We start from the raw sequence: 17,614 nt of genomic DNA on the forward strand, positions 1-17,614 counted from the left end.
AAACAAAAGGAAAATCTTACTTACCACCTTCAATTAGATTGTATTTCCAACCAAACCTTTTACATTTTAAGAAAAACTGTACAAGGGGACATGGTAGCCTGGAAAATGGAGGGGAAGCTTAGCTTTGCTGTGGAGTCTGAGTCTGGGTGTAACCTAACTAGCTAGAGGATATGCAATTCATGATTGACAGCGGGACTAGCATTATGCAAATACTGTAAGAGAGAACAGCAGCTCAGGAACAGTGATCAGGGGCTCTGTTAGGGATCTTTCTACACACGCCACTCTCTCTAGTTTTTCATTCTTCTGCTTCCTGTGTTTGTAAATAAATAGCACAAAACAGTTTTTACTTCGTTTGTCTTCACTAAAGCAAAGCTACAATGCAGTTTCAGTTTATCAGCTAAATATACATGTGTGAGAAACTGATCTTCTCATTAAATTAGGTAATTTTTAGAAGGGCACCATGCTTATCTCTGGACCTTTGTGTATTAAATCCTGTTTAGGGCTGTTCTCTTTACACACAAGTGTGTTTTGCTTGTGCCTTCCTGTCTTCTTCAGTGAAAAGCCTTATGTAGGTCAGGCTTGGCTTAAGCAGATTTCCTGAACCTGCGTCAGCTTAAGCTGGAGGAATTTTAATAAACCCTCCCCTGTAGGCGTGGGCCTAAATGAGGCTAGCCTAGTTAAGCCTGATCTTTTTTTTTCTGTTTGTGAAAAAGAGCTGAGCAGAGCCAGAGACTGCATGGTGGTTTCAGAAACTGCCTACTTAATTCGGAAATAACAATGGTTGGAAAGGCTAGATCTTCTAATTTTACATTATCTGAAAAGCTTGATTTGCTAAAGCTGGTGAAGCCATATGTTAAAATTCTTGAAGAGCACACTAATAAACATTCAGTAATAGTGGAAAAGAACAAATGCTGGGATATCATAGCAGATAAATATAATGCTATTGGAGTAGATCGCCCTCCTCGTACAGCACAAGGCCTGCGTACCCTCTATAAAAGGCTCAAAGAATACGCCAAACAGGAGCTCTTGCAGCAAAAGGAGATTCTGTTAGATCATAGGAGCAGTATTTCTGAGCCAACCAAGAAAGTTGTGGAAATGATTCCCCAGATTTCCAGTGTATTCCTAGGAAGAGACAAGAACAATATACAAAGGTAAGATTTATTTTACTTTTTTTTTTACTGGAAAATTATGGCGCCTCCTATCTTTTGAGCTTTGCTTTGCTGTGATACTGGGATACAGATGTGCATAGTAAGCTTCACTACAGATGGGGAAATGGTGCCTTGTTTTGCTTTGTTAAATGCGAAAAAGTCAACTAGTAACTTTCTCTGCATTAAATTTCTTTTCATGTTTTTATATTTACTTTTGTCCAGTTTCCAGGTAGTGAGATATTGGAGAAAATGAATGGGATGAAATTTGTGATTGCAATCTATATACTTTTACCTCATTTAACTGTGAACTACTTACTTAGAAGTTCAAAAAAAGTCATCCCTCTACCTCCACTGCTCATTTGGGGCAAACTGCTCATGGGCGCTATATTTTGCATATAACTTTCAATAAAATTTTCAATTTGGTATTAGGGAAGATAAACTGATCTCTTAATACCTCGAAATGTTATTAATAAATTATCATTGTCTCTAGATATTTAATATGCTTCTAATTGAAAATAACTTAAATACAACCCTAAATGAGTAATGAAAACATTCTCTTACATGTTAAGCAAAAGTTTAAGTCATTTTTACCAGCTTATTCTACATATAGAACACTTATTTTTAAGTAGGAGTTTTTGATTTTTTGAGTTTTTCTGCATGAAGATTAATTTCTCTTTGTTATGTTTCAGCATTCATTAAGTGGATTAGTTTTGATCTGTCACAGGTTAAAAAGGAAGTGTGAAAGCTTTCTCTTATAACTTATAACTTTCTAACTATGCTAAACTATGTAATAACATCTCTACAAGCAGTTTTTTTTTCCTTAGGTTGAGTAGACAGTTATGTTCAATTTTGGTTAAATTTGTACACTTAGGCACTCAACTGAGAATCATCAAGGGCATTAACTTAATTCCAAGTTTAAATGGTATGAAAGCTAAAAAGGTCAACTTTATTATCAGTCTGCTCTGATTAGATAACTTTCATTTGCATTTATTGTAAACTTCTTTTAAGGAGTGTGACTTTTCATTCATTCAGCAGCCATTGTCCTCCACATAGAACTTCCTGAGCTCTTCCTCTTTGGATAGACTTTATAATTCTAGAATTGTTATTAGCAGTGAAATGCTTTTTAAGTTAGGAAAGAGGCAAGAAGAAAAAATTATCACCCAAATGTGATTATCAGTTTGTTTTTGTACTTAGCTGAGAGAATCTAAAGAAAAACAAATTTCACTTGTCCAATTAGGTAAGGCTTATAATTAGTTGATAATACAGGACAAATAAAACGTTAAGGGAACCTAGAATGAGGTGTGCAGTGATCTAATCCATGGTGCTATTGGCTATAGAAGGATTACAGATTATTCTATTTTAACATGATTTGTACTTTCAAAATTAACATACAATAACGGGAAATTTATAAATTTTACAAAAAATTTTTAAAGAGCTTTCCACTTTATAGTCATCAGAAAATGATTTCTTCTATAATTGTAGGGAAAATGTACAATGTCTTAGTACAGGTTTGTTTGCAACCTTATTACAAGGAAAATATACACAAAGCTTGAATTTTGGATGATTATATATTTTTCAAAGTGCAGTGACTGAGAATGAGCTGTAAATTGATGTGACTGCTCACCTTTTGAATTGTCAAAAAATTATACTTTAATTATTAAATAAAGGTTCCTGTACAGTGAGTCATTTGATCCCTTTACTAACCCTAGGAGGCAAATAGTTTATTATTATTTCCATTTTATAGATGTAGGAACTTGGGCTCATAGAGTTTAAGTGACTTGTTCAAGGTCATTTAGCTAATCAGTAATAGAGCTATATAGTAAAACACCAGCTCTTCTTATTCCAAGTCTAGTACTTTTTCCACCTCACTATGTTACCTGTCACAATGATTTCTAGAGATGAGTATATTAAAGAGACTAGTTAGTTGATGTGCTTTCTCTCTTATGAAAATTCAAATATGCAAATTTCCCTAGGTTGAATGGATAATGGAGCATGCCTTTAAAAGATTTTATACTTTGTTACTTTGTACAATGTATATATTGTACTTTTTGTTATCTTCTGCATTTCATTTTTCTCTTTCCCACCTGTCTTCACTTTTCTGCTCCTCTCGTTAAGGGTGACTTCGTTTAGCTTCCTGGGTAATATTAATAACACTTAAGAAGTTTCCTTTTTGATATTGTAGATACTTATTATACAATTTAAGCAACTTAAAATGTTGCCAATTAATCTCAAAATGCCCTAAAATAATTTTATAAATATTTTTCATTTTTGTTTGTTTAAAACACCAGCCTCCAATTTGAGTGACCTGGGCTCTAGTTCCAGCTCTGCCATTAAACGCTTTGTGGCATTGGTCAAGTCACTTAACATCTCTACTTCTGAGTTTTCTCATCTACAAAATAAGGATATTGGATTAAATCTTGAAAGTCTTTTCCAGGTCTTAACTGTTAATGATTCACTTATACTATAGAATAGCTTGTCTATTGATTTCATTAAGTGCCCTGTTCATTCTTCAGAAGGAAAAACGTCACTCTGAATAAGAATGTCTGATTGTGCTACTTCTGTACAATTTGTTTTGTATATTCTTTGGTTTTTAAGTTCCTTTTGCACAATTTGCTCTGTATATTTGTTGGTTCTTAAGTTCCTTTTTTCTAAAATTAACATTTCTCTTTTTTAATCATGTATTAATACTAATGGATTTATACTTTTATTATATTTTACATCCCAGAAAATTTTTTTTGAATATCAGAAATCTATCCCATAACGTTTTAAATGACCTTCTCTACAATATTTTTGTCCTCATTTTGATTTTTTGCTATGCTCTGACCAAAATGGAACATAGGATTATGTTTATGACATTACTAATTTACGTGAGATTACAATGCTTATTCTTTTTTTCATTCATTCATTCATTCATTCATTCATTCATTCATTCATTCATTCATTCATTCATTCATTCATTCATTCATTCATGTGGGGCAGTGAGGGTTAAGTGACTGGCCCAGGGTCACACAGCTAGTAAGTATAACGTGTCTGAGGCCGAATTTGAACTCAGGTCCTCCTGAGTCCAGGGCTGGTGCTTTATCCACTGGGCCACCTAGCTGCCCCCTACAATGTTTATTCTTAATGAATGCTAATACACCCAGTTATCCATACTAATTGGGAACAAGGGTAACAAGGGTTAAAAAATCCAGAGTAATACTAAAAACTCATTTTTAGTCATTTAAATCTTTCCCCTATACAAATTTTTGATCATAGCATCTAATATAGATTTAAACTTACTTATTATTGATGTGAATTATATCTTTATTCCCTTATCTTGATTTTGGAGAAGTTGATGTTTAAAGTAAAATGTTAAAAAGTCAGTCAGGAAAGAAGTGTTTGAAGATGCTCCTTCAGTCCATAGACTGTATTATAAATAATTTAGTGCTTTACAGTTGGTAAAACACTTTCCTTACAACTTGTGAGGTAGCAAGTACAAGTAATCATAATAGTAGCTGATAATTGTGCAGTATTTTTATGTACATTATCTCATTTGAACCTCTTAACAGTACTCTCAGCTAGAAACTTCAAATAATAATATCTTCATTTTATATGTGAGAAAACTGAGGCTTTTAGATGTTAAGTGATTTATCCCTGGTCACTCAACTAGTAAGTATCAGAAGCAGGATCCAAACCCAGGTGTTCTTAACTCTAAGTACAGTGCTTCATCTACTGTTATACAAAGGAGAAATCAAGCTGAGAAAGGTTAATTGATTAGCCCATAGTCACGCAGCTAGTAAATAATGACTGAACTCCTGAAAAAAAAAAGCACTGGTGGTTCCAAGAGATGAAAACTTTTTGTGGAGAGTCATAAGATTTTCATTTTAAAAAATGTATTGGGTCAGCCCTCCCTTAAAGTCCCAGTCAGGTCTCAGTGTTCTACCAAGCTGGAAAGGATTTTATGCCCCAGCTGTCTGTTGTGGCCCAGCATTATACTGTAAGTCTGTTTTCTGGGAACCAGCCTAGGAAAGTTCCATCTTTAACAGAAAAAGATTGGCCATCAGATGCTGACTTTTTCTCCCCCTCAGCTACTCACAAAATTGTGAACTGGGGTGAGGAAGGGTTTAGTTTGCATCTGTGTAGGAAGTACTCATGGATGAAATTAGTTGGCCAATATTGAGCTCTCAAATTTAATAGTTTTTTCCCTTAATACTGTATATTTCATATTCTTTATTTTATTTGTATCTCTTAAGAAATAACTTAGCTCCCCGCTCCCAAATCCCTGACATTGGTAAACTTGAATTTTTAATTTTTTTAAGTTCTTTCCTAAGGTTTTTACACTTATACTTTTTAGTTTTAAAAGGAAATGAGGGGTGGCTAGGTGGCACATTGGATAAAGCACCGGCCCTGGATTCAGTAGTACCTGAGTTCAAATCCAACCTCAGACACTTAACACTTACTAGCTGTGTGACCCTGGGCAAGTCACTTAATCCCAATTGCCTCACCAAAAAAAAAAAAAAAAAAAAAAAGGAAATGAGACAGGGGAGTAATTCATCAGGAAAACAGAACAATGGAAGAACCAGGATATTTCACCCCTTCATTCAACAAACATTTTTTTAAAGCATCTGCAGTCTTTAGGTACAGAGATAAGAAGGGAGATAAAAGATTTAGATGAGAAATAGTTGATCTTCTTGGAGCTTTCAGTCAGCGTCTTAGTGATAAGAATTATTGAACTGCTATATGTTTGGTGTCCCAAAAGTCCAGTGTACTTTTTTTTTTTTGGTGAGGCAGTTGGGGTTAAGTGACTTGCCCAGGGTCACACAACTAGCAAGTGTCAAGTGTCTGAGGCCAGATTTGAACTTAGGTCCTCCTGAATCTAGGGCTGGTGCTCTATCCACTGCACCTCCTAGCTGCCCCAGTCCAGTGCACTTTTAAACATTAATAACTTAAAATTAAAATTTTGGGAAACTTTTTATACATAGTTAGGAATCATTAACAGATGCCATCCTTTTCACAAAAAATAACACTTCAGTAGTTATATTTCCTCAGGAATGCTTGCTTTGTGATGTAATCTATATTTTAAAATTTTTATTATAACACTGTTCTGTAATATTACCTCTTTCCCATCCCTCCAATTAAGTTTCATTTTATTTTGCAAGTTGCTAGTCACTTAATAGCATTAAATTAATGGGTGAAAAAATAGGATGGCTGAGGAACTACTATTGCTTCATGGTTTGTTGGGGAGAGCAGTGGGTTTGGTATCAGATGACCCATGTTCAAATGTTGGCTCCTCTAGTTATTATATCCTTGTTCAAGAGATTTGTATTCTCTGTGTGTCATTATTCTCATCTGTTTATTGAGGAGTTTGGACAAGATGATCTTTTGTAATTCAAAAAACCTATGAGCTGCCTTAATTTTTCTCAGTCAGATAGAGCAAATATTGCCAATCTATTGTGCATGCCCCCAAATCGGGCATACTACGGACTCCCTTGCTCTTTCCTAGCAGAGTTCATGTTTGCCCTAGTACAATTTAGGCCATTGTGTATAAATGGTCTAATTCTGACTCAGAGCAGAGTTCAATGGAATAAGGAAGAGGGACTTGAGGGTTTAAGGTGAAATAGAAAAAACAACAACATCCAAAGACCTAGAAAGCATTAAACTGCCATGTATTTTGGACCTTGTGACCTTCCACTGAGTAGGAGCCATGGTGCATTTGGATAAAAACATATGTGCTATTTTAAAAGGTAATTGAATTATTTTATTATTAAGGCCAGTGCGTTTCTTAATGAAAAGATGGTCATTTGGCTGTCTTTGTTAGACCAGAGACCCCTCATGGTGGTGGGTTCACAGTTTATATGCCCTTGGAAAAGCAGGTATTCCTTTCAATCAACACTAATTGGTTATCACTTAATGAGAGAATGAATATTACAATGAAATGGTGGGCAATATTACAACTAAGGTCTTGGGGTAGGTGACTTGGGTCACCCAAATCTTGGTCAAAGGGCCGTACCAATTTCCATATCACCTGTCTGACAAAAGGGAGAATCAACTCTTCCCAGACCTGTCTGGGCAAACACCATAAGTAGGAATACACTCATTAGCCCAAACTGTCTGATTACTGTCTGATTAATTCTTGGACTGGGTAAATCTTTTAAGAGAGATTTCCCACACTGGTTGATTTCTGGATGAGGAAGGAGAAAGGGGAAAAAAACCTTGGTCCTAATACAATAATTGGTTATTAAATACAAGAAAGAAATAATCATTTCTTATATATACATTATATAATTCTGAGATTCAAATTTTAAAATGATTGTTTATTAGTATTTTAATTGAAATATCTTTAAATGTTAAGAATTTACAGGATTTAGGAAAATATATACTCTAAATATACTTTTGTTTCATTTCATTTGGTGTGTATGTTTGTGTGCTTTAGTGCAAACGTGGATAAGGAACCGCATGCAGGTACCAGTTTGCCACAGGTGATGTTGGATCACCATCCTGTTGCTATTACAGTGCAGTTGGACCAAGAAGAAGATATTAAACCACCTCCTTCACTAATTGTAGATTCTCAACAGAATGAGACATTAGAGCAAAGAGAAGAACATGAATTGGTCCGTATTGTGGAGACAGCCTCACCTTCACTTTCCTCTGTTAATACAAGAATGACATTATCGCCATCTTCTCTTCCAAGAAGAGATGACTTTTTTAGACATGAAAGTGGAGAACATTTTAGACCATTATTTGGATATGATCCACAAACATTGCAAATGATGAAGGAGGAGCATCAGATAATTTTAGAAAATCAAAGAAAATTTGGACTGTATGTTCAAGAAAAGAGGGATGGATTAAAGAGAAGGCAGCAGCTTGAGGAAGAGCTTCTAAAAGCAAAAATCAAAGTGGAGAGGCTGAGAGCAATACGCCTAAGACGTGATCTTCCTGAATACAACAGTCTATAAATATTTATCTTTTTTGTCCTATAATCTGAAATTTTCACCTGTGATTTATTTAATTAAATGGTTTTGAGAAAGTCAATTCCATAAGGCAATGTGCTGGATCAGAATACATATTCTTAAAATACTAGTTTCCCACTATTATAAGAAAACTCTTAAAAATTTTCTTATTTCACATCTTTTGATTGTTTCATATGTCTGTAATACATATTTTAAAATTTCCTCCTAAATTTTATTTGTGAGGAGTTTTAATAGCTGGTCTTTAAGGTGTTTTTACTTTTTTTCAGTAAAGTTAGTAAAAATTTCAGAAGAAACTTGCACTTCTGGCGTAGAAATACTCAAGTTAATCTTTAGAAGAGGGAAAATGTCAATTAGAGATTTTCTAATAATCTTATTATTATGTTGTGATAATCTAATCAGAATTAGTTGCTCTAATCAGGTCCAACTGATTTTCATACCTTATTCTCTTTTCAAAAATAAAATTTTTTGATGCCTTTTTACATTAGTCATTTCTGGAACTACGGACCTTCTCTGCCCCACAGTTGAATCCTCTCTTGTAACAAAGGTTAAGCAAAAACACCAAATACAAGTGACCTTAACTGACAACGTATACAATATTCTGCCCTAATATAGTCTACTACCCCTTTGCTGAGAAAGAGGTCACACCTTAATTTTTTTAAAGACTAAAGTGTAGAACCATAGAATTTTAGAGCTGGAAGGGACCTTGTTAGAGATCAAAGCCTCTCATTTTATAGAGGAGGAAATTAAGTGGCTTAGCAAAAGTCAAAAACTAGTTATTGACGGATCTGGGATTAGAACCCATTTCTGATTTATAGTCCAGTCATCTTTTTTATCATGCCACAAATCCCACCAGTTACTTTAAATATTCCTAATGATGGCTATCAGCTTATCAATATATATATATATATATTATATATATTATATATATGTATATGTATGTGTGTATGCACACACATTTATATATGTGTGTATATATACACATACAAAGCTGTTTCATTGAATAATTCATTTCAAAGTGATATAAACTAGTGGTGGCAAGGGGATTTTGTAAATTATTTTCAGTTAGCATAAAATGAGGAGAACTTATCCAGTGTTTATGTATTTGATTTATAACCTTAAAATTTGCCTTAATTTAATACTTCTCAATATTCAGTAGTATTTCAATAAAAATCAGTATTGAAAAACTAAGCGAGTAGTGTGCCACATCTATCAAAATAAAGTAGAATATCCATATATATTTCTAATCTATGATTTGATCTGAGGCCCTACTAAGTTTTTTTTCAAAACTTTTTCCACTATTTGTAGATTTTGAAAATAGAAACACTTGATTTCTAAAAATAAATTTCAAATTATGTCATCTTATTATTGAATAAAAAAGCAATGAAGGAAACTATCATTATATCTGTGTAACACGAACAAATGTTTTAAAAGATGAAATTGCCGTCATCATCCAGATATTTCTGATAATCTGCATAATCTGGGTATTTTGAATGTTTATTAAAATGTGTAGATGATTGAATTTTTTTGCTTTTTTATCCAGAAGAGGTTTTTATAGACATAACCTATATTTCATTGCAACTTGATGTTTAATGATAGCTAACAGAAACATTCCAGTTGAATTATAGAAACACATACTTAAAGTTATGAAGTATTTAAATATTAATTTTTTTCTAGGCTCATCAGCTTTATTTCTACTTCTTGCCAATTTACTTCATAATGTTAATTAGAAATGTACTTCTGAGAAAATTCTTCTTTTTGTATGTTGATTGCTTGCTTAGGTCTCTTGGTTGAATAGAACAAAAATAGAAATCCTTGAGAAAAGAATTAATTTTTAGAAAAAATCTAGATGTGCATTCTTTTGATTTTAATATTTTCTAGTACCTTAAATTCTAAACATAGTTCATTTTCTTTTCACTTTTCATTTTTTATTTGTATTCTGAATTCTCTGTCAGATATATTACAGATTTAGGAGTTTACTTTCTAAAGTTTTCCATTTTTTGCTTAGGGTGAGTTTCATTGAAGGTTCTGAGGAGAATATAGGCTAACTCTTTTGGAGTAATAGAAGAGTTTTATGGAATTTTTTTTCTCTTCATTTCAGTAAGCACCTATCCAGCAGGCCAGGCACCGTTGATACCAAACCAAAAGCAGCTTCTATTCTGAGAGGAGAAAGGGGAAAGAAGGTGAGAGAGTAGATAGGACAGTGTGCACACAGATAAGTACAAAAGATGTACAAAGCAAAAATAAAATACTTTAGTTTTTGGTGTAGGGGCACTGTGCTCACAACTGGAGGGTTCAAGAAGAGTCTTGTGTAGGGAGGTAGCACTTAAGCAGATCCTTGAATAAAGCCAGGGATTGCAAGAGGTGAAGTTATGATGAGAGAGAGAGTTACAGGCAGGGAATCATTGGATGCAATTGAGCTTGATTACTGTGAGGAACAGTAAATATCCTGAGAATTACTGACAAAAATCTATCGCTAGTGAGGCACACAATCCACAGTGATGCTAGCCTGCTTTGGGATGGCAAAGTACTCTTTTCTTGAATGTTTATTTTTACTGTACTGTTCTTCGTATATTCACATATATTTGAACCATCATTTTGTATATTTGTTAAATTGTTTATGGAGCATTTCTTGATGTAGAATTGTACTAACACACACAGGGTGCATTAAATGGCTAATTGATTAGAAAATGGATAGGATTTTTTCTACTGCACACACCCTATTCTCCCACCCTTTAGCTATTCTTTAAATTCTGTTCAGTGACTTGGTGGAAGTGACAAATATTTCCTACAGGTGGACAGCTTAGGTTAAACAAGAATTTGGCTGTTTGAGGGTTTCCTCTTTATCTTTAAGGTATGGACCTACTAAAGGTCATCTTGAATTCTGTACATATAGTTTGCCCAGATTTAAGCAAAATATAGAGTAAAGAATTTTACCGTATTCTTGTAGAGAAGATGGAGAGATCAGCACCACATGCTAATAGTTAGATTCAATCTAATGAATGGCTGGACTCATAGTCTGGTCATTATGATTCAATGTCAACATGGCAAGAAATCTCCAGTGAAGTGCCACAATTTTTATCAACTACTTGGATAAAAGTGTATATAGTATGCTCGTCAGATTTCCTGATGACATTAACTGGAAAAGAAATCTCTAAAATGCTTGATGACAGAGTTGGAATCCAAAAAGATCTTGACTTGTTAGAGCGTTGGGCTGCATCCAAGATGAAATTGAAGGGGGACAAAACTAAGGTCTTACAATTAGACTGAAAAAAATAGCTTCATATGTACATAATGAAGGAGCCATGGTCAGACAGTAGGTGGTTTGCAAAAGATCATGGTGTTCTAGTTGACTGCAAATTAAGTATGAGCTGGCAGTCTGATGTGGCAGCCAAAAAAGCTAATGTATTCTTGGGCTTCCTTAAGAGAGGCATAACTTCTAGGAATAAGGATGTGATAGTTCTTTTGCATGCTGTCCTAGATAGAGCTCATCAGGAATATTATATTTAGTTCTGGGTGCCACAATTTTAAGAAAATCATCTGGACAGTATCTACAAAAGGGCAAACAGAATACTAAAAGGCCTTAATTCCATGTAAGGACTGGCTGAAGGAATTGAGGGTGCTTGACCTAGAGAAAGAAGAGAAGATTCAGAAGGGACATGAAAGGGTAACTTCAATTATCGGAAAGGTTGTTCTGTCTGCTTCCAGAGGACAAAACCAGGAGTGATGAGTATATATTACAAAGAGGCAGATTTAGACTTGATGTTAAAAAAACAACTGTCTAACAATTAGAACTTTCCAAAAGTGAAATGGGTTGCTTTTATAGGCCTTGGATTGTCCCTCTTTGGAAGGCTTCAAGCAGAGACTGGATAACCACTTGTCAAATATGTTACAGTGAAGATTCCCTTCATATATGGTTGTTGAGGTCCCTTTCAGTTCTCAAATTTTGTGATTCTATGTAAGATGGTAGGTGACTTTTTCTTTTTTTTAGTTGGAGTTAAGTGACTTGCCCAGGGTCACACAGCTAGTAAGTGTTAAGTGTCTGAGGCTGGATTTGAACTCAGGTACTCCTGACTCCAGGGCTGGTGCTTCTATCCACTGTGCCACCCTGCTGCCCCCAAGATGGTAGGTGACATTTTAAAAGAAGAGTTAACCTTTCTCCAGAAAGTTATTTACAGTTGATTTTCTGAAGCATGTATGACTACAAAGCATACGTGAGTTTTGGTTAGATTCAACTAGTTATACAGTTAACTTAGCTTTGTGCATATGTATATATATAACAAGCACCTAAAATCAATTTAAACAGGATCTTGGATTTATAGTTAAAAAGGATCTAAGAGACTGTCTAGTTCAGCCTCCTTGTTTTGTAGATGAGGGAACTGAAGGTGTGGAGATTAACAGATCCTAAGTAAAAAGTGTTATTTTCCTGTAGGTCTTCTGAATCTTGAGGCAGGAATCTTTCTATTATTCTTTGCTGCCTCCTGTTTTAATTCTATTTAAAATGAAAGCACCATTTAGGCTTTTTACAAAATTAATTTACAGTGTGCTTAGATTTTTCATAAAGCAATGAACTTTAGTCTATGTCAGGTAAATGGTATATGTATATATTTAAGCCTGTTTAGCTAATGATTCCAATTCTTTAGATTTAAGTGATGGCTGTTAGAAAATATTGCATATACATAGTAAATTCTTATGGGCAAATTAAACATGAATTCTGAGAAAAACAGTAAAGTCCTCTCTAGCAGGCCACTAGTTTTCTTGAAATACTGTACTTGCATCAAATAAATCCCTTTTTTGTTTCATGAGAAATCAGCTTTGTATAGTTTGATTTTTGAATGACTTAACTTCTTCCCTCCTCAGCCATTTCTTTAAGTGATCATTCCTGTGTTTTTAGGTGAATATGTTTAAAATATGTATCATCTTCCATGTGCCTTCTTTAGAGTAATCTCATAAATTTTAAATAGTCATGTTTAAATAATGTAGACAATGGATTGGAATAAATTGTGTTTAACTATAGAGGATGCATGAACCTATTTGAAAATATTTTGTTAACAGTGTTCTTTTAAAATATAAAATAAAATCTTTGTTACTTGTTGATGTTGTTTAAGTTCTATTTAAAGAAGAGAATAGAATACTATAATGGAAAAATGTCCGGAATGAATGAAACAAATTCAAAAGGTTATGCTAAAATGCATACACCTATGTTAAAGTTCTTATAAACCTATATGTTCAAGCTTTCAGGAATAAAGAAAGACTTTTCAAATTGGTAATTATTTCTAAATCTAAATTATACAACTTGAAGAAAGTAATAACTTGAAATATAGTTTTAATGCCCAGAGTGTACTAAAATATAATTTCTAACTTATATACTTGATACTAGCATTAAAGGAGTCAGTTTAAAAATTACTACATACCATTTAAAAAATTGGCATGGTATATTACTTATACAGGGTGTCCCAAAAGCCTTAGTGCAGTCATAATAGAATAGTGTAGTTTTAAAGCCTCAAAAGTCTTACTGTAGACTTTTTGTGATACTCTTTATATATACTTTAATAATGACTGTTGAACATCACATTTTGGATTCAGTCATGCCATACATTATTGATTGTTAGTCCTTGTATGTATGTAAATAGTAGAAACTTAAAAATACATAAATTAATCAAATGATGTTTATACAATAAGTATACTAAATTATCATCTTAAATATATGTATTGCAATTAGTACAACTGGTTACTATGCTTAGTTTTTCTAATTGAATGTAATTTATAATTGAAAGAAAATGAATTGTAGTTAGTCAGATTTCCATTTCTAGTGAACTGAAGACCACAGTGTTTAAAATTGATAAAAACGTTTCAAGCAATTAAATGACTTAAGCGTTTCATGCATATAAATTGGATTACTACATAATCTGATTCTTAAGATAATTATAATTTATAAATTTCTATTTGCATTTGTTATATATTGCCTCAAATTTACTGTTAAATTGACTTGCTAAAGGAATATGGTAAAATACATATTTCATATAATGTCAATGAGATATTAATTTGAAAGTGATCTTTTGATACATTCCAATTTTTAAATTCATAATGATATTTTTATGTCTTGTATATAATGGGCAACCAATAATTATAACCAATAACCAATTTACTAACCACTAAAGGAAAATAATATAGAAGTTTGAAGATGCTAAGGGTTTTTGTGTATTTGTTTTTAGATAATTTGTATTTCAATAAACTCAGAGAGAAGTGTTTTAAACTTTAATTTATAATACGGTATACATTTGTGTCAGGTATAGAATGGTTAAATTTTAGTATTTTTATTTTTTAACTTTTGGCATTAAAATGCCAGTTTTTAAAAGGTAAGTCTCTAAACAGTTCTGAGTCCCATTAAAAATAACTTTTTAAAGATTCTTCAAATTTTTTTGCTTTACCTCTATAGATAGCAGAATGACTCTTTAGATTTCCATATTAAAAGAAGGGTATGTATAAAAGTATGGTTTATGTCAGAGGTGTCAGACAGTGGGCTGAACAAGATTTATATGTAATCGAGAACTACTTAACAAAAATAAATAAAAATAGGGTAGGTGATTTTGTTACTCAGTCAGTGTTAGACTCTTATCAGCCAATTTTGGAGTTTTCTTAGAAAATATCCCAGAGTGGTTTGCCATTTCCTTCTCCAGCTCGTTTTCCAGATGAGGAAACTGAGGTAAACAGGGTTTAAGTGTCTTGTCCAGGGTCACACAGCCAGTAAGTGTTTGAGTCCAGAGTAGAACTCAGGAAGATGAGTCTTTCTGACTCCAGACCTAGCACCCTATCCACTTCAACACCAAGTGGGCCTTAGACACTTAGTAGCTGTGTGACCCTGGGCAAGTAACTTAACTCTGTTCCAGTTTCTCATCTGGAAAATGAGCTGGAGAAGGAGATGACAAACCACTCCGGTATCTTTGCCAAGAAAACCCCAAATAGGGTCAGGATGAGTCAGAAACACTGAAAGAACTGAACAACAAAAATACAGTCGACCATAATGTTCATAAACATATAAATTCTAGCTATTATTACATCATTAGCTTTAAAGGCAGTTCATCCAAATGCATTTTGAAATATAGGCAAAAGAAATTATTCTTCCTCTTAGGCTTTCCTGTGTGAATAGACAGGCCAAATTCCTTTGATGGCAGTTCTTTTTGAGGAAGCTCTACCCTGTTCTTGTGTTTGGTAACATTTAGCACAATATATTTTCAGGACCTTAGCATCCATAAAAAATACCCTTTTACTTGACCCTTTATCTCTTCTATCTCCCAGTTTTATGCCTTTATTGTTATTCACTCATTTCAGCCACGTACAACTCTTCATGACCTCATTTGGGATTTTCTTGGCAAAGATATGGAGTGGTTTGCCATTTCCTTCTCCAGGTCATTTTATAGATGAGGAAACTGAGGCAAACAAGGATAAGTGACTTGCTCAGGATCACATAGCTAGTAAGCTTCTGAGATTGGATTTAAATTCAGATCTTCCTGACTCCAGGCATTATCTGCTGCCCTATCTAGCTCCCCATAGTTTTGTGCCTTACCTGATGTATATTATCAGTGTTGTTTAACAAGTCTATTTCTTTTATATCCTTGAGAAGATCTTGAATGATTTTGATTGATGAATGGGAAAAAACCATGTAAAAGAGCCTACCTGTATGGCAACGTTTTCTTCTACCAAATCAAATGCTTTTTTTGTCACTAGCAAATCAACAAAAAGTAAGAACAATGAGATGTGAAAATCTCTTCCATAATCAGTTACTTGTGAAATAGAAAAGATGTAGTGCATTGTTGAATACCTGTTTTGTTCCCTGCTAAATGCCTTCACTGATGAGGATGCCCTTGATTCATGTCTGGATTTCTCTCATAAATATTTTATATAGATGAGAGTTGTTATGTGTATGTGTGTATCATAAAGTCTGAGATTTTTTCCATGCCTTTGGTGTCTTACACTTTTTCAGATACTTAGTAAGATCCCTCAGTATCCTCATAGTTATTTCTTCCAGCATGAACATTTCATATATGTATATATACATACACACATATACACATATGTGTGTGTATATATATATATTTATGATTCAACCCAACTCTTTCACATCTTTGTCTTTTTTCAGTGCCATTTCTTCTTCTATAATGATATTTAACAGTGTTATTAGGATCCAGTTATGGTGATTCTACTCTCCTTATAATTAAGAAAATTGTTTGTTATAAAGATTTTTGCAAATTCTTTTCATCTTCTTGTAGACCTTAGATTTTCATTCTTAATGTCCTCAGGATGACTTAGGCTATTTGGATATCTTGCCGAGTTTTCTTTAAACTAGTTTTATACACCACTTCTCTCTGCTTTATGAGATGATACTATTCATAGCTAGCCATTATCCTTCTGCATGAGATTGTACAAATGAGTTTATATTCTTACCTGATGTTATCTTGGCTGTCACCAAGTCAGATGTTTGCTAAGGTGCTTTCTGGGATCTTTTGGTCTCCTTTTATGATGATTTTCACTGGTTCCATGTAACATAGGGCTTCCATTATGATATTTAAAAAATAATCTCTAAGTTTCTTGGGGGTTATTAACCTTTAAAATTTGACTCAATTCTTTTTTCTTAATTGGCAAGTGTGGCAGGTCTGCTTTATCATCTTGACCTACCCTAAGAGAGGCCCTAGATTCTTAAACTTGTGTGAATAGGCTTGTCTATAAATGCTAATTTAACCTGAGCTAATAGGCTTCTCTTTTTGAACTCTAAGTGAACCTGAGCAAATGGGCTTATGTGCTTGATCTAGTAAATAGGTTTTTGTATTTAAACTTTGGCTTGACCTGGCATATAAACTTGTGTAATTTCTAGTTTAAACTCTAATCTAACAGCCTCTAGTTGGAATTTATTTTGGTCTAGCATGTATGCCAGTTCCACCCACACTCTTGTGTGGGCAAACTTCCCTATCCCATATAAGTTTGGAATTAGGCTGAGGAACTCCCCTTGCCTCATTGACCCAATAATAGTGTGTAACTTAAGATTCTAAATGTGGATTCTAATCTGTTCCCCCAGTTTTGGGGGAAACTGACTAAAATCACTGATAAAACGAGTTTAAGTTTTTAAGGGTTTATTGGAAAATAGAAAGAAAAAGATTGAGAACAGAATTCCAACAGCCTGGCATTCCTATCTTTCCTCAAATTTCCTGTGAAGTCCTCTGCTGCCACCACCATCCAGTCAGGAACCCAAAAAGCCCCAGAGCTCTCTGCGCAGGCTCTTTTTCCTCCTTCCTGTCTCCTCCCAGACCTTAGGAGGCTCCTCAAGTTGATTGGCTGGTAGCCTTGATAGACAGCACCCGTGAGCAAACGTCATTTCCTGACGCCAAGGAAAAGCCACAATGCCTCTGAGGCATTTTCCTCATGGTGGAGCTTTCCCACAGCAAGTCTCCAGTAGGTGGCATCATTCCACTCATTACAATAACCACCTTTGTCTATGATAGGGAAGTGTGAAGGGGGGGTGCT

The 17,614-nt window shown here is 34.0% G+C and overlaps 2 protein-coding genes across 2 annotated transcripts in view; both read left to right on the top strand.

Annotated features, from left to right (window-relative positions):
- RAD54B (RAD54 homolog B) overlaps positions 1-17,614 on the top strand; it is a 97,799-nt gene that overhangs the window by 28,055 nt on the left and 52,130 nt on the right. The gene's annotated exons all lie outside the window — the stretch shown is intronic.
- LOC122749078 (fibrinogen silencer binding protein) lies at positions 714-8,969 on the top strand. The gene is made up of 2 exons (XM_043995290.1): positions 714-1,151; positions 7,561-8,969. The coding sequence occupies exons 1-2, from the start codon at positions 778-780 to the stop codon at positions 8,081-8,083; spliced, it is 897 nt and encodes a 298-aa protein (XP_043851225.1). The 5' UTR covers positions 714-777; the 3' UTR covers positions 8,084-8,969.

This window comes from Dromiciops gliroides, chromosome 1 (genome assembly GCF_019393635.1).
Source record: "Dromiciops gliroides isolate mDroGli1 chromosome 1, mDroGli1.pri, whole genome shotgun sequence".
NCBI classification, from domain to species: domain Eukaryota; kingdom Metazoa; phylum Chordata; class Mammalia; order Microbiotheria; family Microbiotheriidae; genus Dromiciops; species Dromiciops gliroides.

What these genes read in the sequence shown, in the direction of transcription:
- LOC122749078 (XM_043995290.1), top strand. Translation starts at nt 778, where the DNA reads ATGGTTGGAAAGGCTAGATCTTCTAATTTTACATTATCTGAAAAGCTT. An exon ending in GACAAGAACAATATACAAAG is followed by an intron (nt 1,152 to 7,560) that starts GTAAGATTTATT and finishes TGTGTGCTTTAG; the next exon opens with TGCAAACGTGGATAAGGAAC.